The sequence below is a fragment of the Mustela nivalis genome (genome assembly GCF_964662115.1).
Source record: "Mustela nivalis genome assembly, chromosome: 12".
NCBI lineage: Eukaryota > Metazoa > Chordata > Mammalia > Carnivora > Mustelidae > Mustela > Mustela nivalis.
Genome location: NC_139031.1, coordinates 15,232,162 through 15,254,392, shown reverse-complemented (window position 1 = coordinate 15,254,392; position 22,231 = coordinate 15,232,162). Strand labels below are relative to the sequence as shown.

Genomic DNA, 22,231 nt, shown 5'->3' with positions numbered 1-22,231 from the left:
AGATGTTGGTGCTAATGACTTTGACTGAGGGCCTTGGAGATGGCTTCAGTGCCTCCACCTCATCCCACCTCTCAACGTCGGGCCGCTTTCCTCCTATGAGAGGTCTCCTTGAATTCCTCTGATAAATTGTAGCTGTGTCCTTCAGGACCTCTAAAAGGAACTTGGGTTGCAAAGCTGTGCTCATATTTCATTCCGTGATAGCCGCGAGCAGATCTGACCTGGCCTGAAAGTGATGGATGGTTATTGGTTTTAACCAAACATCAAGACTGCGTATGGGAAATGGTGTTTAAGGCCAGGATCCAAGTACAAAGGAGTGTGTTCTGGAGTTCAGAAAGTTGATGGGTTTACGGGTCATCCGGTCCTTGGGATGCACGCAAAGTATCTTATCACTGCCTGGCAGCATTCTGACCACTTTGGACGATGAAGGCCTTTTGAACTAAGAAGATCAGGTTTAGCCAAAACATTCCTCACTGAAACACAACTAAAACCAGTGAGGAGCTAACAGCAAAGGCCGCTTTCAGGGACAAACACCAGCAAAACACACGTGGAGCCAAAGTGTACAATTTTCTTTAAAAGCTACTTTCTACAGCCTGTTTCACTTTAAGTGTAAATACAATTTGTACCTGGACCTAAGTTATAATCAAAGACTAAGTTTGAACGGTCCCCAGATTTGCATAAGACAGATATTAATTGAAAGCATAGAAAAAATAAGCATTTTACTTCAGAAAAATGAACAGTAAGTTTTAACTTTCACTTTGACATTCTGCTAAGTTGACTTAAGCAGCATCACACCTTAAAAGTACGAATTCTAAAGTAAATGGTTAGTTCTGAAGCTTGCTCAGAAGATACAAAATAAAACAGGCTTCAGGATGTGGGCAAATCTTCCATGATATTTACTAAGGAACAGATTTTACCAATTGCCGTGAAGAGAAATGAAAACTAAACCTTCATTCTTCTTAGGAACTCCTATATTCTTAAGGAAAAAAAGAGTGATTTATAAAGTAACACATGTATCCTTACACAGCCACACAGAGCCCCTGAGTGCTAAGGAAAGAAAGTGGCGCACGGAATCAGTTCCTAGGGAAGTTGTGAGAAATTGTCCATAAAGGGAAGATCTGCATTGGCAGAAAATACGGGTGGAGAATTTTCTGTGGAGAAGTCCGGCTGGTGTAGAGGCGTGGGTACGTAAGCGATAAGCAGTCCCCCTTGAGAAAGGGGGATGTCTAGATTGGGGCTAGGAAGAAAGGAGGCAGGGAGGGAGTGAGCAGAGCATCCTGGAAGAACAGCTTCTAAGATGCAGACAGTGATGTGAGGCCAAACACTTTCTTTTTTAAGTCACTGAAAATCACTCACCCACTCCATTGTCAGAATCCAACTTTGCAAGACTATCACTCTCTTCCTCAAATATAAAAGGAGCTTAACTAGAAAGACCACTGGGAAATCAGATGCCCAAAGAACATCTTGGAATGAGCCGTGTTTTCTGAGAAGGAACCCGCAGAATTAGGGAAGATATGGGGTCCAGAGAGGCACACGGTCAGAGAAATACAACAAGCAGCTATACAAACAATTTGGTTTCCGTGACCTTTTTTCTGGTCTTATAAAACACCACCTCTAATTTTTTTTTTTTTTTTTTGGCAATGGCTGAAATCATTGCCTTTACTTAGTGGGGCACAAGAGCGATGGAAATGTCACCAGACTGTGCACAAGTGAGTGGGCTCTGGCTGTTTACAAATCCTTTTTTTCATAAGCACAGGGGCCTTGCTTTGTCAGGAGAAAAGCTGGAAACTGCATAATTAAATAGCAATGTATTTCATTACCTTGTTAAAGAAAGCTACCAGTGTGAAAGCGGCCTGCGGCATTTATGCACTTGCAAAGTTGATTTTCTTTCTTTTCAGGAGGCGAATCTGGCGAGGTGTGGAAACAGCAGGGCCATGTGTCCTCATCAAAAGCAGAAATAGTGAGGCCAGCACTCCTTTGTAGGAATCCGCACACCTGCCCCATAGAAAGCAGGTCGTGGGTGTCTCCCAAACACCCTTCCAAACCTGAAGATGACATTTTGGGGCTCTCCTTGTGTATCTCATTGCCCTCCCTTCTGCGGCTGGGAGGCCCAAATCTAGAGAACAGAAGATGCCTTACGTGGCGCCAGCTCTGCCTGATCTCTGAAGAGACCAAGGGCTAAGGGGATATGATCTACCCCAGACGCCCCCACCCTGCGGAGAACAGAGCTGGGGCTGGGCCGGGTCCTCCCCACGCTGAGACAACACTTTTGTCCTTGCCCGCCGCTACCATCCACACGCAAGTGTCCACTGCCCAGAACAAAACGAGTCACTCTCTGCCCACGGGGGTGTAACCAACCTGAAGCACATGTTTAGTTCTAGCAAAGTCAGAAGCCCGTATGCTTGAAGAATATCCCAAAGTCCGTGCAAATATGACACAGCAGGTCTATTTATAGAAAAAGATACTCCTGCTTTAGGTATTTGACATTGATAGCTCCTGCTGCTCTCTTGGGCACATCTACTCTCCTGCCCTGTCCCTTTCTTTTGTGAACATTTGCAAGTCAACTATGCACTAAGCATGGAGCTAAATACTATCTAAGTTAATCCTCATGCTACAACTGCTAGATATGTACTGATAACTGTCATCATCCCCATTCAGGACGACAAACTGAGGCTTCATGAGGTTAAGTCATTTTGCTCGAGGCCACATGGCTTACACGTGGCAAAGCCAAGATGGAAACCTAGCACATGCAAGAATCACTTCCAAGACGGGGCACCACACTTCTCCCTCACTTGGTGACAGACAGTCTAGGATGTTATTAGGGGGTGAAAAGAGGTCCTCTCTTGCCCTCATCTCTCTGGTCAGCCATGAGGAAGACAGTCATAGCGTCTTCATGCCCTAAGCTTCCCCAGCTCTGACGAGGGAGGCTACAGAAAGATATATTAGCACTGGGGAAAGGAAATGGTGTAGGAAGGAACTGCTTCTAGGCGCCACGTGCCGCCATGCTGACCAGAAGAAGGAATGCTGTCTGTAGCTGCAACCGTTGTGCCCCGATAAGCTGAGCACCCAGAGTGCACCTAAAAGATGAGGACTGACCCAGAAGGCTGGCCAGATGGGGCAGTGTTTCGTTGACCTCGTTAGCTTGAAAACGAGCTGGACTGAGGGCCATTTCTACAGATCTAATGAGCTAGTGCAGAGAGCATGGCCAGACAAAATTCGCACAGAAAAAAACACTTCCATCCAGAATGTGCCAGGATGGAACACTGTTAAATATCCAGGACCAATCTTCCAGGAACCGACTGAAAAAGTGAGAAGACATTCTGGTGTTCTGCAACAGGTAAGCACGATAAGGGAGGCCTGGGCCAAGACTGTCATTCAGGGCAAGCGGTCACCAGCAGCCACATAGTTCTTTGCGGGAGGAAGGCATCACAAGAACAATGAAGCTTTCGGTGGAGCTCACTGGGGAAAAGGTGTTGGTTGGATCCTGGGGCTTCTCTAGTCAAGTAGACAACAGACAAATCGGGTAACAATGACCACCTTGTCAGGACTGTACTACTGTCACCATCAGTGTATCTGCTCAGCCACTTGGGGACAGGGGTGTAGACACAGCTCAGGTCCTATCATTTCATACAGTAGAAGGCCTAAGGAAACAGTAAATTTTAAAAAGTAAGCACAATTTGATTCTTCATTTCTGCTCTTCTAGATGACTACATGGAGACCAAGTCAGGCAGCTGCCGAGAGCCCTTTCACACACTTGCCTGGGGGACAAGAGACCGATCTACAGGCATGAGATCTGTGACACTTCATCTGCGACCAGAGGAGTCATGACACACGACCTTCTTTGATGACCTCTTCTGACCCGGCTGCGTACAAGCAAACCAGGGAGTTAGCTCTCTCCCCTCCTCTCTCCTTTCTTGTCATTTTCTTATTTTGTGGTATTCTAAGTACTTGGAATATTCTCTGAGGCCAGGGAAACTCAAGCCAAGTGGTAGGTGAATCTCAGTAAAGAGCACTCCTCCCGCTCAACATACACTCATCTCTAATGAGGCTTCAAAAGATAATTAGACGATGGTCACCGACAAAGCCCTCCAAAGAAACCACAGGATCAAAGGATTATGTGGTTAGAGTCAATAGTGAGATTTAAGAATCGGGGAGGAGAGAGAGAAGAGCAGGATCAGGACACACAGAAAGTGATATAAACTGATTCTGGAGAGCCCAGGGGTTTGGGTTTTGTTCTGTTTGCTTATTCTGTTTTATTTTGTTTTTTAATCAGCAGTGATTGTCTGTTTTCCTAGGAAATGTGAAAGAAGGCTAGCCAAAGAAAAGCATGCTGTCATTTTTATTCCTCTCCTTTCACACAGTCTTTGGGGAGCACCCAGTGAGACCACCATAAAAGGCCATTTTTTTCAGCACATTACCAGCTGAATTTCTTTGGAAAAGGACCAGGACTAACCTATCTTCTACAACAGGGAACAATGTTAATGAGGCTACAGTGGAATTCAAAGATGTGTATTGAAAGTTTCTGTTTGCCAACACCACATACAGCAGCGAATGCAACAGTGAGATTTGTATGGAGAAAATCAATTCTGTGCCAGGGCACAGCATAGCATGGGGCAACATCTCTATTCACTGGGCTCCTAGTCAAATAAGAAGGGCAACACCACCCATGGGGGGAGAAATTTGGAATACACTCAAAAAAACAGTAAGTGAATAGGGAAGGGAAAATCATGGGCATTTGAGTTTGTCAGGAAAATTCATCATTGTTTGTCCCTAGAATTTAGGGAGGTGGTTCCAACATGCGGGAATTAATGAGCACCAAAGAGGGGACTTGAATGAAAGACAATGAAGGTGGCCTGCCAGAGAGATGGTAGGAGGTGATGCAAGCCATATGGCTTGAAGCATATAAAGGAGAGGAACCTGGAGAGGACCCACGAGCTGGGGAGGAGAAATAATTCACTAAGGCAACATGAGCTAGACCAGGGTAAGAAAGGGCCTTAAAAGTGAGCACTCAAATGTTTGAATCTAATTAAAAAGCCAATGGGGGACTGCATAGTCAGAAACAGAGTATGGGGCAAAAAAGAACACTCTAGCAACTTTGCATTAGTTAGCCCCAAGTCATTGCAAAGTGGCACACTGTGATGACCAATATTGAAAACTCTTCCCAGTGAGGCAGTTAAAGATCGGTGAGGTTTCCATCTGTATCACTACTGAGTTTACTTTACTCATTGCATTTTACTAATAAATAGTAAAATAAAAGTGAAAATAAAAGTGAAAAACATCCAGCTTTCATAATCTACACTACTTAAAATAAAAGTGAAAAATATCCAGCTTTCATAATCTATACTACTATTCTGTTCATAATATTGTCTTCCTGTTATGATATTTTCTTAAGGAAATAGCTACCTTTCAAGAATTCTACCCTTTAAAAAAATGGATGCTATCAGCAGGGAGTTGTTTTCCTTGATTTGTTTCCTTGATCGAGGAAACCATTTCCTTGATTATGGAAGAAGTATGAGGAGAGGAGCAGTGGATCAGGAACACATCTTTGAAACATTCTGCATCAAGGGTACTGGCCACTGCTATGGAAAGAATATATACCTCATTTTTAAGGATAAATAACCACCCAGTAATTAGGAGTTCTCCATTCAACCGAAAGAATCAAGATTTCCTACTACATGGAGCCCAACACTTAGCTACTCAGCTAGAGTAGCTGAGAATGGGATCTGGATCTAGACAGATTACCTGAGTGTAAATCCGAGCTCTAAGCCTTACCAGTTATGTATGGGACCTTGGACAAGTCACCTAAAAGATTTGTGCCTTAGCTTCCTCATCTGTCAAGTGGGGATAATAGTATTACTATGATTGTTGTGTAGACCAAATATATCTAAAATCTATGGAGTAGTTGGTTCAGTATATACTCATTTGGTGTGACCTAAAAGAAAACATTTAAACTCTAAGGCTCAACAGAACACACCTTAGGACAACACCTGGCACTGATTAAGCTTTAATAAACACTGACATATTTTTAAGTTTTAAATATGCCTCAGAGTCTATTATCCCACATAATTCCAAAGGAGTAGTTGAAATTATTTGGCTGAAACACAAGGACCCAAACCTTAATTAATCCCTCCATTCTGAGTTTCTCAAAAATAAATTGTTCTTGTTTTAATTTTTCATTTTCAGGGGCCAGCAGAAATTTAAAAATATATATAACTTTCAATGTGTTGAACTTTTATTTGAATAAAGATAAATATAGGACTCTCTTTTTGATAATAAGGGGAATCACAGACACTAACCTTCCCTAACAATGCAAGCTAAAATGATGGATTTAAAAAAAAAATCAGGAAATATGGGAAGGTGGTGGTAATAGTTGCAGCAGACTTTTTGAATGCTTCTTTTTTGTCTTTTTCTCAAGTTTTCATTTAAACGCCAGTTAGTTAACATACAGTATAATATTAGTTTCAGGGGCAGAATTTAGTGACCCATCACTTGCATACAATACCCAGTGCTCATCACAACCAGCGCCTTCCCTATTGCCCATTTGAATCCCCACAGAGACAGAGAAACTTGGTAAAAAAACCAAAACGCAGGGCACCTGGGTGGCTCAGTGGTTGGTGTTCTGCCTTCAGCTCAGGTCATGATCTCAGGGTCCTGGGATCGAGCCCCACATCAGTCTCTTTACTCAGCAGGGAGCCTGCTTCCCCCTCTCTCTCTGCCTGCTTCTCTGCCTACTTGTGATCTCTCTCTGTTAAATAAATAAATAAAATCTTAAAAAAAAAAAAAAAGCACCAAAACACATGGTCAATCCTCAAAAGAAGGTAACAAGGTATCTTCACAAACTTCAAGATTACAAATGGCTGGGGAGAGGCCACTAACAGCCCAAAGACCTGAATTCTTTCGGTGTCTGCACAGGAGAGCACAGGGAGGCAGTGGGGCAGCTGACGCACCTGATCCCGAAGGCAGGAATGCCCCAGAAGAGCCAACAGGTGGTCCTGGGAAAGTCCAGGGCGCCCATATAAGAACAGCCTCAGAAATTGTTCCCATTCGCTTGACAAATCCGCACAAGGGACCCCAGGAAAAACTGAAGTGCCCAGAGCATTGCAACTTCTGGGAGCTTTCAAAACTGACCACCTAGGACGCCTCTTCAAAACAGGACCCAAAATCAGGATTGAGGCTGACTTTCTGAGTGGAATGCATGCTGAGCTGAATACGGCCAACAGGAGTAAAGGAAGAGGTCTGGATAAAAGCAAAGATATGGATCAAAACCAGGAAGTCTGAGAAAGCAAGCCACCACAATTCAACAGGACACGAAACCCATAGAAAAAAGAGCCGTCAGAAGTGAGAATAGCTAACTGAATGTATTTTTCTTTCCACAATTCAGAAAAATGAATTTCGTATAAAAATAGCAAAGAAAGTAAAATATCATATGAAGTTATTTTAGGGAAAAAAAAAAAGAATAAAGGACAGAATAAAATCCTAGAAGCAATGAAAGTGTACCACAAAAACTTGCTCGAAAAATAGTAGCATACTTTTTGAAATGACCTTAATGGTATTGGTAAAGTGATACACTGTATCAAGCAAAGCATTAATCAGAATAATTCAGAAATTATGTCATCCAAAGAACTAGAAATAAGAGGGAAAAAAATCATTTTCCAATGAAGACAACCTAGAAGGAACACAGAAATAAATAAATTCAACCAGTAAAGTCTTAAGAAAAGTAGAAGAAACAGATAATGAAACTTTTAAAAAAGGAAAAGGGCAAAAAGAATATGAGAGGAAATGACAAATGTTAAAGATACATAGAGACGATCAAACATAGAAAAGGAGCTCCTGAAGAAGAAAACAAAAGCAGGAGAAGAGAACACATTCAAATACTGTATTCAAGAATACCGTTGGAAGTTTAAAAACTGAACAGGATATTTAAATAGTATATCATGTACTTGAGAAAGGAATGTCTCAAGATGATCTACGCCGAGGTATATTTTCAAAAAAGTATTGTACATTAAAGAAAAATATCTTGGGGACACCTGGTGGACTCAGTAGGTTAAGTGGCTGACTCTTGGTTCCCCCTTAGGTCATAATCTCAGGGTCCTGGGATCAAGCCCCGCCCACACTGGGGAGGCTGCTTGTGGATTCTCTCTCCCTCCCTCCCTCTGCTTATGCTCTCTCTCTAAAATAAATAAGTCTTAAAAAAAATCTTTTGGGTATCTAGACAAAGAAAAAAAAAAGAATTTTATAAGGGAAATATCCAGACTTTAAAAGCAATGCTTCATGCCACATGTGACATGATGAGTCTGTATGGGCCACAACCAATTTTTAGGGGTAAAAGTCCCAGATAAGCTAGTACATGAAACGACCCAAAAGATAATGTTTTCAAGAGATTTTCCTAAGGGATCTCATGGAAAATGTGGTTCAGAAAATCAAAATAACTAGAGAGATTTCAACATAAAGACTTGTGATGAGCATTAATTAGTTACTTCTGCAACTAGGTCAAAAACAAATATTAAAAGGGAGAAATAATACCGTGCAATGGCTGTATGATTTTAATTCCAATATATCACAAATCAATAAAAATGCAAGCAAATATGTTTTAATTTCTTTCAGTAATTCTAGTTGAATTTTGTGGGTTAAAATAAAAGATTGAGCATGTATATATGAATACACACACACACACACACACACACACACACACACACACATCCTGAATGCAAATATAACTATTTTATCTCAACAAGAAACAATGAACTAGTAGTATCTACTGCCCAAATTCTGATCTTGAAATACTATTTTTCACTGAAAGCATCTAAGAGGTTTTAGAGAAATGGCATCTAGGGCAAAAATCAAAAGCTACAAAAAGATGAGTCTGAAACACCTTGCTAGGTTGGGTATCAAGGAAATTATCTAAGAATATTAGAGTAATGTTAGGAGGACTTAGAGTCAACATGAAGGGACTTCCTTCTTGCCAAACAGAAAAATTTAAACTTCAATGAGAATAATAACTAGATTGTACTGAAGCCCATGAACTATGTTAAAATTCATGGGGTACCTGACTGGCTCGATTATTAGAGTATGCTACTCTTGATCTCCTGAGTTTTGAGGTTAAGGCCTACACTGGGCATGGAGCCTACTTAAAAAAAATCATGATTCATCAAGATTTTTGAAAACTGTTCATTTTTTACAGTCATAAGGATTCAACTAATTAATTTAATAACCAGATAAATAAAAGGACAGACTTGAACATTTATTCTGTTTTCCTGAAGGCCTGTTTCACTGAGTCATCAAACATTAGAGGAGATGAAGTGGCTCTTTATAAAATGACAGAATTGGAAAATCCCCAAAAGTAGAATTAGAACAGCAAATTTTATAACCTCGATTAATAACTCTAGGTATTGGACATCAATAAAACAGCAAAATCCAGACATCACTTGCCCTTGATCAAATAACACATTCTCACCTATAGACTTGCCAAAGAGATGAGACCTGAGTTTGATCAAGCCTCTGTGTGTCAGTGTTCACTCACTCACCCAAATCCCCCACGTGGAAGTCTGCAGTTCAAATGGCCTGCACACTTCAAAGATAAATTCTAAGTAAAAGAAAAGAATAGGTGGAGAATGGGTGTTTAAAAGAGACCTAAAAGACATACTATTTTTTTAAATGGGCAAGATTAAACTATAGTATCTAGAGTGTGCTAGATAAAACTAGAGTGAGAAATAAGATTTTATAGATATGCAAAAAAACCCCAAAACCCTACCAAAAACAACAACAACAAAAAACCAACAGAAGTCACGATAGTGATTACTTTTAGAGGCCTGGAGACATGCATATAGGATGGAGACACATGGAAGGAATTCCATATTTTGGCCTCAGTGATGGTTATGAGTGTATACCATGATAATATATATATGTATAATATTATACATATATATATATATACATATTATGTCAAGCTATATATTTGTTTCATTTTACAACAAAAATAAAGTAAAACTCATCATACACATTCACTCCCTACTATTAAGAGAGACAGTAAAGAATCCATAAACCCATTAAATAAAGTGAACCCATTGACCCTAGCAGATGAGCAGATACCCAAACTACCTGATGCCCTAAAGGTTTCTGTGACATGATGAGAATTTTGAGCCACCCTTTGATGGCAGTGTGAGGCACGGGATACAGAAGATAAAGCCAGGAACTTGCCCAAATAGACCCCCATATAAAATTGTGCCCCTGAATAGCTAAATCAGTACGCAATGAATAATAAAGCCTACAAAGGATTTAACAAGAAAACTTGATGCTGTGTGGACATAAAACCCAAAACAAGGAATTTATTGCTGAACACTGCGCACTCTGAATTAATGTCTGTGTTCCCTATGTAGCTAAAACAAGAAACAAACAAGCACACACACAAACTCACCAATGGAGAATTTAATTTAAATTAATCAAGATTGGTAGTTTTCTTTGGTGACTGGCAAACCTCTCTAAAGGACTTAAAGAACTCTGGTGCATAAAGGTCCAAGGACATGAGTGGCTCAAAGAATAATCCAAAACACATAAATATAAATCAGTAAAAAAACAAGAAAACAATGTTGAAGAAATTATCCAGGATGCATTCCAGAGAAACAAGGAGAAATAAAATATAAAAGAGAGTAGGCTATCATACAGGATACATCAAAAGGTCTATCAGGCATCTAAACAGAATTCATCAAAAGGTAGGATAGCATCAAAAGGTCTATCAGGCATCTAAACAGAATTCCAGGAGATGTATGGAGAAGGGAAAGCGTTCAGATAATGTTCGTATACTTAAATTGTTTGTGTTAGGTGCCTGCGTGGCTCAGTCGGTTGTTTCTGCCTTTAGCTCAGGTCATGATCCCAGGGTCCTGGGATTGAGCCCTGCACAGGCCTCCCTGCTCACAGGGAGCCTGCTTCTCCCTCTCCCTCTATCCCTCCCCCAGGCTTATGCATGCACGTGCTCTCTTTCTCTCTCAAATAAAGCAGTATCTTTGAAAACATAAATTGTCTATGTTAGAAAGAAGTAGAAGAAAGTATAATAATAAGCCAAATGATTAGAATAAAGGAAATCATAAAGATAAGAAACCAACAACAAAGAAAACAAATATATAATACCAATAAGACCAATGAAGCTAAAAAAGTTTCTTGAAAAAAAAGCAATAAAATAATGAGAGCTCCAAGGCCTGTGGGGGGTGGTGAAGGGGGAAGACACAAGAAAGAGAGGCAAGCACAAACAATATTAAAAATGAAAAGATAGATGTGGGGCACCTGGGTGGCTCAGTGGGTTAAGCCTCTGCCTTCGGCTCAGGTCATGATCCCAGGGTCCTGGGATCGAGCCCCACATCGGGCTCTCTGCGCTGCAGGGAGCCTGCTTCCTCCTCTCTCTCTGCCTGCCTCTCTGCCTACTTGTGATCTCTGTCAGATAAATAAAGAAAAAATCTTTAAAAAAAAAAAAAAAAGAAAAGATAGATGTAACTTCAGATCTCACAGAAATTGCACAGATAACTAGATATTATAAAAAATTAATGCCAAAAATGGAAAAAACTTTAATAGATGAATTCCTTAAAAAAAAAAAAAGTTACCAGTAAGAAGAAATAGAGAATCTGACAATCTCTATAAACAAATACTAGGAATCTGAGATTGAATTTTTTCCTACCAAGGAAATGACATCCCCAGATAGTTTTACTGATGGGGTTTTCCAAAGTATTCCAAAGATCAATAAACCAAGTGTTATACAAAAGTCTTCCAGAGATTAGAAAACAGGGAAATACTTTCTAATTCCTTTTATAAAGCTAGGTATATCATATGTGCTCTGTATAATAGAAAGGAAAATGAGAGGCCCATCACAAGGATGACCATGGATGTAAAAATTCTAACTGAATCCAACAATATATAAAGGAGATAAATATAATAACCAATTTGAATTTATCTCATGCATATGATACTGGTTTCTATTAGAAAATGAAGTACACCATAACACCAAAGAAAGAAAAATCATTATCTCAGAAGATAAAGAAAAAAGCATTCATTAAAATTCTAATACCTGTTGAATTGAACACATTTGGATGCAAGGGAAAAATCCTGAAGAGGCTCTCTACAAACAACCAACATCACCAGGGCTGTTCACCTCTTAGTGAACTTCACATTTACCGGTGACTTGTGGATGCCAGCCACTCTGAGATCAGGAACAAATCAAGGACGCTGTCTATCTCTACTTCATTCAATACTGTACTGTTCTAATCAGCACAGAAAGGACCAGAAAAATATATAACAAAGCATAATCATTGGAAAGAATGGAACAAAATTCTCATTACTTGCAGATGATAATATCTCTGCAGAATTCCTTCCTCATAAAAGAACCCTGAAGGGATGCCTGGGTGGCTCAGTTGGTTAAGCAGCTGCCTTCGGCTCAGCATCCTGGGATCGAGTCCCACATCGGGCTCCTTGCTCAGCAGGGAGCCTGCTTCTCCCTCTGCCTCTGCCTGCCATTCTGTCTGCCTGTGCTTGCTCTCCCCCCACCCTCTCTGATAAATAAATAAAATCTTTTAAAAAAAAACTTAAAAAAAATAAAAAATAAAAAGTAAAAGAACCCTGAAGTAGAATTTATAAATGTAAAACTTTAGCAGGAGTCTTGAACCAAGATTTTGAAACAAGAAATTTGAAATAAGATTCTAAGTGAATTTCATTTCACTGTGCCAACAAAGATCATTTAGAAAATACAAATGTTTTAAAGATTTTTTTTTAAAAAATTATTTGACACACAGATAGAGAGAGCATAAGTAGGCAGAGAGGCAGGCAGAGAGAGAGGGGGAAGTAGGCTCCCTGCTGAGCAGAGAGCCCAATGCGGGCCTGGATCCCAGGACCTTGAGACCATGACCTGAGCCGAAGGCAGAGGCTTAACTCACTGAGCCACCCAGATGCCCCTAGAAAATACAATTTTTAAGATATAAAGAATCACCAAAAAGTGTAAAGTAACTAGGAATACATTTAACAACAGACGGCCAAATCCTTCATGAAGAAAATGAAGAAATTCTATGGACAGGCGTTTCAAAAGGCCAGTTAGTCTTAAAAAAAAAAAAACCAATTAAATGTAAAGTGAAATGGTTTGAGATGGAAAGACTCATTGTCCTAATATCAATTCTCTCTATACTGATTTATAGATTCATGCAACTTCCATGAAAATTATGAAATAAAACTTGATGAAGTTTTAAAATTCCTAAAATTCCTAAAATTTGTAGGAAGGAGCAAAGGTCCAAGTAAAATTAAAACATTGTTGAAGAAGAACAAACTTTAGTGTATGTGCTCTCCCTGATAGCAAGATTTTACCAAAGTTAGAGCAATTAAAACAATGTGCATTGGACAGGAATCGACATACAGATCAATAAAACAGAAAAGAGAATCTAGAAATCCACATATAGGGGAGGGGAAGATAGAATAGGCTTTGCAAGTCAGCGAAGGAAATAAATAACAATGACTGGTACATACATGAAAAAAATAAAAATAAAACTGTATTTTTATCTCTCTCAAGCCACAAAATCATTTCCAAGATAATGAAGACACAATTGAAATTTAACATGATAAAAACAGTAGAAGAAATAATAGGAGAATATCCTCAGGATATTCTATCCTATGACAAGATTTCTTTAAAGAACATACCAAAGGTAGACACCATAGAGAAAATATTAATAATTTGATTACATTACATTAAAGAATACCTATTCCTCAGTAAAGTTTGGAAAGATAAACCACAAACTGGGGAAAAAAATTATATCACATAGCCAACAAAAAACCTTTACCTAGAATTCATAGAGATGTTTATGAATCATTAAGAAAAAGACAGCGCAGCCAGGGCGGTGGGGGGCGGGGTGCAAAATGGGCAAAAGAAGTAAAGTGACATTTCATAGAAAAGTAAACACAAATGGCTTATATGAAAAATGCTCAATGTGATGTGTAATCATTTCACACAAATTAAAACCCTAAGATACCATCTGACTTTCCCATCAGATTGGGAAAATATTCTTCATTAGTCAACATCGAGTGTTGGCAAGGATGTGGGTCAATGGGAACTCTTCTTGACTGCAGTTTGAGAGTAAACTAGAACGATTACTTCGGAAAGCAACTTGCCATTATGTGGTAACTTAAATAGGTGTATAACCTACTACCTAACCATGCCGTCTTCAGGTTTAAACCTTAGGAAAGTGCTCATATATGGAACCTGAAGGAGTTATAAAAAAGAATGTTCATAATGATATTGTTTGCAATAGCAAAAACAAACAAACAAACCACCACCAACAACAAAAAAACAAACAAAACCCCAAACCCTGGAGTCTACACAAACATTCGTCAGAATTTGGAAATATAAACATATGTTCATAAATAGAATACTATGCATGAAAAATTAATGAAATAAATATACTCAGGCACTCAACAATGATGCATCACAAAAACATTTTGGACAAAAGAAGTTACAATAGGATTCAATTTATGAAAGTTCAATATAAGATAATCTATACACACACACACATATCTGGAATATATATATATATACACACACATTCATATGTGGAATATGTGTATATGTAGTAAAATGATCAAAAGAAACAAGAAAATTCTTAGCAAAAAAGCAGAAGAGAGGTATCTCTGCAGGAGAGAGAAGGGAATGGAAACAGAAAGGGAGACATGAAGCTTCTAGATGACTGCAAATGTTTTATTTCTTAGCCTGGGGGCTGGACAAGCCGTAGTTCCTTTTGGTTATCATTTAAATGGAGCTGGCAAATGTTTTGTAGATTTTTCTGAACATTGTATCAGTAAAACTGCATATATGTACATATATGTTTATATTGTAGAAAAAAATCAATCTATGACTTTGAGCCAAGAGATAGTAATTGATATATGAAAGAGCTTTAGGCCACTGCACAATGTGTGGTTTTGGGGTTTTCTTTTGTTTTTGTTTTGCACAACCTACTGCAAAGGAAAACTGCTTCCAAGTCCAATAGGAGACTCCTCTTTGGGCCCTTACGCTAGTGATTGTGGTCATTAAAACTTTTTATTTCTCGATACCTGCTACTCCTACTCTTGTCCAGGGGGTTACTGTTGCAACAAAAAAGCTACCAGGTAATGTGAGAACCATTACTGCCAGCAGGTCTAGGAGGGAGGACAGGAAGGCGGATGCCTGCTTTAGACCCCCAGGGGGAATCAAGATTGTTGGCACTTCCTTGCAAGAGAGCCAGGGACTGTCCTGTGTTTGGGAAGTGAGCAGACATTAGCTGAAGACAGTCTGCCCGTGCAGGACCCCAGGTAGCAGTGGCAGAGAGGCATTCACAGAGGGTTCCCAAAATAAGCAGCCTAAGATGACAGAACAGAATCTGAGAGCTTAGGCAAAGCAGCCTGGGCACAGGAAGGGCTCCCAGGGCAATTTAAATGATGAGGTGATAGGCAGTACACTCCCAGGGCAGGGCAATCAATCACTGCCAGGCTTATCTTCTGACAAGGGCTAGAACTCCAGGTTGCAGCTGTAACATTAAAATGTAATGTTTCCACTGGGATTTGGTGTGGCAGGTTTCCCTGAAGCTTCGTTTCACTCAGTTAACTAATTATGAGAGAATGTGACATTGGTATTTACTTTTTCTACAGGGACAAATCATTCCCAGCAGGAGAGACAGGCTGTTATTTTTGTTCTGTTTTGTTTTGTCATTAAAAAGAGATTACTTACATGGTAGTAAATAAACCCTTGTTAGAAGAGTTTTTTTTTTTCCCCCTCTCAATAATTCTATCAATTCACCTTAATGTGGACAATCATTTCTTTTGTTTTCCAGAGACAGGGTACATAAATGAGTAAGAGGTAGATGTTAGAATTGGGTTTGAAAATTAACTCTACCACTTACTAGCTGATCACTAGTGTGATCTTAAGCAAGTTATTTAAGCACCTTGAGCCTGTTTCCCCCACTAAAAAATCAAGGATAATACATCTACTGTGTCTACTGCAGCCTTTATTCTTAATGACTCTGATACTATATTATACAACTAGAACATTTTACATTTCACTTATGCCTTATATGGTCAGTTTTCTATAGGACCCCACATCTAATTATGAATTGTATCTTTCCTTTGCCAATATAAGCTGCATTGTGTATTAACCATTTCACTCTTCCTCATCCAGATATGAGGTTTCCAATGAAAACACAATATTTAATGATAGCAATTTTCTGCCCCTCCTCCACCCCCAGGACACTTTCTAACTTTTCAACAGGACACTTTTTAACTTTTCAAAGACAGAACGCAATGCTTAGCAAACATCACTAATAAACTCACACCTCATCCGTGCCTGGACAATAAGAGCGTTGTGTTTTGGGGTGCTTTCAGCCAACTGGAAAGTGATTTCACAGACGATCTCCCACTTAAACTCATAATCCCATGAGGTAGGCAGGGTAGATATGATATGATAAGCTCCACCTTACAGGAAAGGAAGCTAAGAGAGGGTAAATGACAGAGCCATGATATTCAAGCCTATTTCCTATGAAAGGTAATCTGTGGGAACTGAGAATGCCAGGGATATTGGGCTATGGAAAATGAGATTTTCTCAAGAACAAATCTGTTTTGAAGGCAGAGCAACTGTTATTAGGGAGAAAAGTAAGATCATTGGAAGTGAGCTAACAAAATAGAAAGTCAAGAGGCATGGGGCTTTATATCCCAATTTCATAATCCATTTGCCTCAATTTTTCTATCACGAAGTTTGAGAAAGCAAAAATGATACTTCTTACCATTCTTTTTTTTAAAATTTTTTATTTTTTACTTCTTACCATTCTTAAAGGCATGCATATTATAATATCATTGTTGTGTATAAATATAATATCATTCTATCATTTGATAGAATATTCAGGAGATTTAATGTGAATCACAGAAAACATGAACACTTAAAAATGTATAGGCATGAGAAGACATTTTATTTTAAGTGCTAGTAGAAAATCTTGGTGATAAAAGATAAGGATAAGAATATTTTCCAAGGATACCTGGGCTAGAGGATGATGGAAAAGTAAAAAGATTAGACAAATCAGCCTCAAAATTTCACATTACATCTTTGAGTAGTTCTTGGAAGTTGCAGAATCAAACTAAGAGGCACAGACATGTAATAAGTTTTGAAGCCATAAAAATATAAAAGCCCTCATATCTGGATGATATTTCTTTAACTAATCACATATATAGTTCCTAAAATAATTAATTCTGATGGGTTATTCATACTGAGCAAGTATGCTTTCTGGTGGTAGACATTTTTCAAGGACTTCCAAGGATGCCACCACCTGCTCACCGAGAGTTCATAACCCCTTTAGAATTACTAGCAAACCACAGAATGACAATTCACAAGTTTCCCCAACACCCCTTGTTTGGAAATAGGGGATAAGTTCTAACAGACTGGAAGGCCAAAGCAAACAAGTCATTTAGGGAAACCTTAGATCAAAATAAAAACAAAACACAAGTTTTGAATCAATGGAACTTGCCCAACGATCCCTCAATATGCAATGAAAAACCTAGTCATACCAACACTGATGAGCAAAGTAGCACATTGTAATAGGTCATCATTAGGTGGTTCGTTACCTTATAGTGATTTAAGAGATCTACACATGATTTGCCCTATGATCTTCAGAGAATGTGATACATCTTCATTTCAATATTGTGAGAGATCTTATGATATGGCAGAATATGCCTGCCTAAAACTCCCTCTTTTTGTCCTTAACTCATTCACGTAATAAGCATTTATTGAATGTTTGCTATTTGTTGGGATTTATATCAAAGAACTCACAGTCTAGCAGGGAGACAGGTAAATCAGGCATCAAATTTATGTGTTAAATTCTAGAAGAAAAATATTTCATGTAAATGGTAAGTGTGTCAGAAAGCTTTCAGAGAGGATGAGATGATTAGCAATGTCTCAAATGGTAAGTATAAACCGTGTATATTGCAACGAGGAGTAGTTTCCTGTCAGAAAGAACAGTATGGATAAAAACAGGAAATATGAACACATGGTGAGTTCCAGAAAACAGATGCAATACCACATGGCCAGAACATTCGGCACAGGTAGAAGAAAGGGGAAAAGATGGCAAAAGAAGCAAAAAGCAGTAGAAGGAAACAAAGGTTCCATCACTTAGGATTTCCATTCCACCTTAAAATACAATAACAGAAAGCTGAATACAATGGTTGGTCTACTGGTAAGATTTCAACCCAGAGGCAATGGGAGTAGATTTTTGCTAAAGAACAGTGAGGTGCTCTCCAAGGGTAGAGTGAATTAGAGGATGGAAAACTAGGGAGGGGACATCAGTTTTAAGGCAATTTTAAAAGTCTAAGTAAGACATAGAGAGCCTCTAAGCTACAGCAGTGGGGATGGAAAAGAGAATAGCGATAAAAGAAATATGAAAACCAGAGTTAATAAAATTTAGTGACCGAACAGAATAAGGGAACGAAGAGGGAATCTGACAGAAGCTTTCTTGTGTTATACTTAGTTGGCTGAATACATAATGGTGCCCTTCACTACTTAGGGCTGGCATGAGGAGGAATGCCAGTACTACTCAGAGTCCTGGTGTATCTCCCCTTTGTAAGATTAATCACATTTTACTTTATATTGCGGGAGGTATGGGTCTTTCTACCACTCCCTTCACCACTAAGCTCAAAGCTCTTTTAGGGGGGAAATTCTGTCACATATCCCATTGTCTCTGCAGACGGCCCCCAAAAGCATATTTGCATAACATGATTATATAGTATCATGGACCCACTACAGACACTCGGTGAATATTTTTGAATGACTGACTGAATAAATGAATTCCCAAAAATAGATGTGACAAAACTATACATTTTATCCTTTGAATGGAATAATTGTGTCTTAAATGTGAATAACTCACCTCAGTGGGGTAACAATTCACACCACTACTGATTAGGTTCGTTTCAGACTTCTACTACTTTTGGCAGATTCCAACATCCAATCTTGAAGGGACTTTTGGGAGTACCTACTACACACTCTCATTTTAAAGATGAAAATCTGTGATGCAGAGAAATTACATGGCTAACCCCAACTCACAAAATGTATCCAGCGTTGGGACAAAAATCAGGTAGATACAGTAAGCTTCATAATATTTGTCAACCAAAATTGTTATAATGGATTTGAAGATATTACAAGATATCACATTTAGCTAGGATACACTGAGTTTTTAAAAGTGCATGACATTTCACACGGAAAAAACACAAGGCCAATGTCTTAGAAACATTTCCTTGAATAATTCTTTCCTTTGACAGTGAAATGCACGGAATGGAACTCAATTTTTAATCTTGAATTAGTATAAGTAAGACAAATTCTTACCGTGATCTTCTGAAGAGACTGGTGACCTAAAACGAGATAATAAGCATGATAAATGTTTTGTAAATGATACTGATAATTATAAATGCAATAATGATCAAGAATAATCTCCTAGAAATATTATCCCCAAATTCAATTAAATAGAAAGTCAATATAGTAGGCAGTGTAATTAATTTGTTGGTTGCATGGTATTTTCTGATTGATCACTCCCAAAGCTTACCTGGACTGGTTGAGTGGTTAGGGTTAATAAAATTTCAGTCAACTGCACTATGTCATGGGACTGCAACAAACTTAGTTAAGTCTGGATTTATGACACACAAATAGTAAAGTCATAGTAATGTGGTAATGGATGGAATCCTGTGATGTCACCAAAGGCCAGGCCTCCAGAGAATGTAAATAAGCACTAGATTGAGTGTAAGTAAAAAGAAATCTACTTGGACAGTAAAAAATGAGACAGAAGTAAAATAAATGGTATGTACCTTTATCATTGTTGTTTGTTTTTTGTTTCCACTCTGTGGAATTTAAGGTTTAAGTGAGCGTGACACAGACTGCCCTCTGTGTGCAAGCCTCATAGCTCTAAATCCGTAAGAACCAAGATGAGACAAGAGTGCAACCGCTGGGGTCCCACAGAACTTTTATAAATTGATGACTTTTACATACCGTTTATGCAAAAGCTCCAGTTACATTAGGAAGACACCTATGAAGCATCATGTCAATGCTTCACAATACAAACCTTTATTCCCCAGCTGACCACTAATTGAGCTACTCTGAACGATACAGACACAGTCTTGAGGATCAAGTCCCCTCAAGTTTGAATGATACAGACTTGACTCTACCAGCTCATTCTTTCCTTGGGACGAAGTGAGATATATAATTTTGTACTAACAGGTGATAAAAATTTGAAGGGAAAGGCAAGAAATCAGCCAGAAGGCATCCTCTGTTCTAAATGATCAACCTGCTGGGGGTCCACTGCAAGAAGACGACCAAAGGAAAGGCAAGCATTTAGGAATCTGCCCTTTAATATAACTAGTGTTGGGGCAAGAATCATTCTATGGATGCATAGTGGTTGAAGGAAGATTTTAGCTACAGTGGGATGCTTGAGAACGCTTTAATATTTTTGCCCATTATGGGAGTGGTCAGTAAAGGACACAGCAGTCATGGTGGGAAAGCCTGGAAGTTCCCTTAGTGGCAAAGTGTCAAATCATTTCAATCTTATCAGTCTCTTCAATTGAACCTTTGCATGTGAAAACAACAGAGGGTCCCCAGATTTGGTAGAGGGAAAACTGGTATCTGGGTTATGGGCACAGGCACTCCTGAAAGGGAACCTGCTCCAGCCTAAGCCATCCCTGCAGAGTTGGTTGCTTGAGAAATGCCACTTGGCCTCTCCGGGTTTATTTGGGTTCTCCTAGGGATTTCTCTGTTTCATACTATCACAAACCCTTCGTCCCCACTGGGCTGTGAGCAAACAGAAAACTAGGACCATTGTTTATGTAGTAACAGAATGGACCCCTGATCAATATTTGTTGAATTGAATTAATGTCAGCACTACCACACAGGTGTTTAGACTCAAACACATTTTGGAGCACCTCAAAAAAATCATCATGTCACCTTCAAACCACCCGCAAGCCTGGTTTGCCAAGCTCCAAGGCCAGCCACGGGCAGAAGGACCTAGGGACTGAGACAAGCTCCAGAATGGAGAAAATGTGAGCACTCCCAGAGCCAGAAGACATCCAGTACACCTAGCAACAGAGACCTACAATCTGCCTTAGTGGTTAGGAAAAGAAAGGAGAGAGTGCAGAATAGAGGTGAATGGGAATGAAAAGTGAGTCTAATGAGAAACACATATTTGAAATAAGATAATTTCTTAAGATGCTTGGGCATGAAAAGAAGTCAGCAACAAGGTAACATCTTTAGCCCTAGGTTTTCTGACGGGAATTAAGCAAAAACACATCCTGGATTGTTGGCCATTAATTTCTCATGGAGCTCTAGGAACAAAGAAAAACCCATGCCAACAGACGACTGAATGTCTCAGGTGGAAGGCTTGCGAAGCAAGGCTTTTGGTGCCTTTCTGTGAAAGCAAAGCACTAATATTAAATCTGAAAAATTCCAGATGGCTTGGTTAAAGTCCCCAGGGGATGCAGTGGTCTAGGCAGTGGGGAAGAACTATCCATTTCAGAGTGTTTGCTAAGGATTAGTCATGTTGAGTTTCTGTGCGGAATGTCTCCCACATGCCTGGATTTGTGGAATTTTAAGACATATGGAGTATTTCAGTCCTCACTCAGTATTTCACCTTTCACTCTAACGAGTCACTAAATTATACTACTGAGACATGCACACCATCCATTATTGCTGGAAATGGGCATAAAAAGTTTTACAGAACTTAGCTCAGGAGGGAGGAAAATTCATGAAATCAGCAAGAGAAGTAGTTATTTTTAAAAGAGAGAGGTTGAACCGTAGGAACAGATAATCTTCCTCAACCTGACAACTGAGGAATGCAGAAGAGTTCACTGCTCATTCCTCCCACTGAACCTGCAAGACTTGTGGTTCTGTTCCTGTTTATTTCTCCTCCATGTACACTTTATCTCGGGGATAGCATCGTTCTCATAATGCAAACTACGATCGGGATTCAAAGAACTCCAGGATTTTGAGTTCTCGCCACTTTCCTCAGTACTAGCCTTTTATGACAGTCCGGAGAATATTTATATTTGATTTTGCTTTGTTTTGTTTTGTGGGTTTTTTAGAAAAACACTTTTATTTACATCTCACTCAAATTTGGCCAATAACAAAAAAACCAAAAACTCAAGTCCTGGATTTTAAAATCTCTCTCCTATTTTAAATCTTTCTATTTATGTTGATTCAAACCTACATAATAATTATTGTTTGAGA

General features: G+C 39.2%; 1 protein-coding gene across 4 annotated transcripts in view; it reads right to left on the bottom strand.

The window, feature by feature from the left end:
- The window catches only part of DGKI (diacylglycerol kinase iota), a gene marked incomplete at its 5' end in the record, with an annotated part of 437,574 nt that overhangs the window by 30,835 nt on the left and 384,508 nt on the right, over positions 1–22,231 (bottom strand). For all 4 annotated transcript variants that reach the window (XM_082693877.1, XM_082693879.1, XM_082693878.1 and 1 more), the window contains one exon: positions 19,349–19,374. In XM_082693877.1, the coding sequence (XP_082550003.1) occupies positions 19,349–19,374 (26 nt within the window). The remainder of the gene's footprint in view (positions 1–19,348; positions 19,375–22,231) is intronic.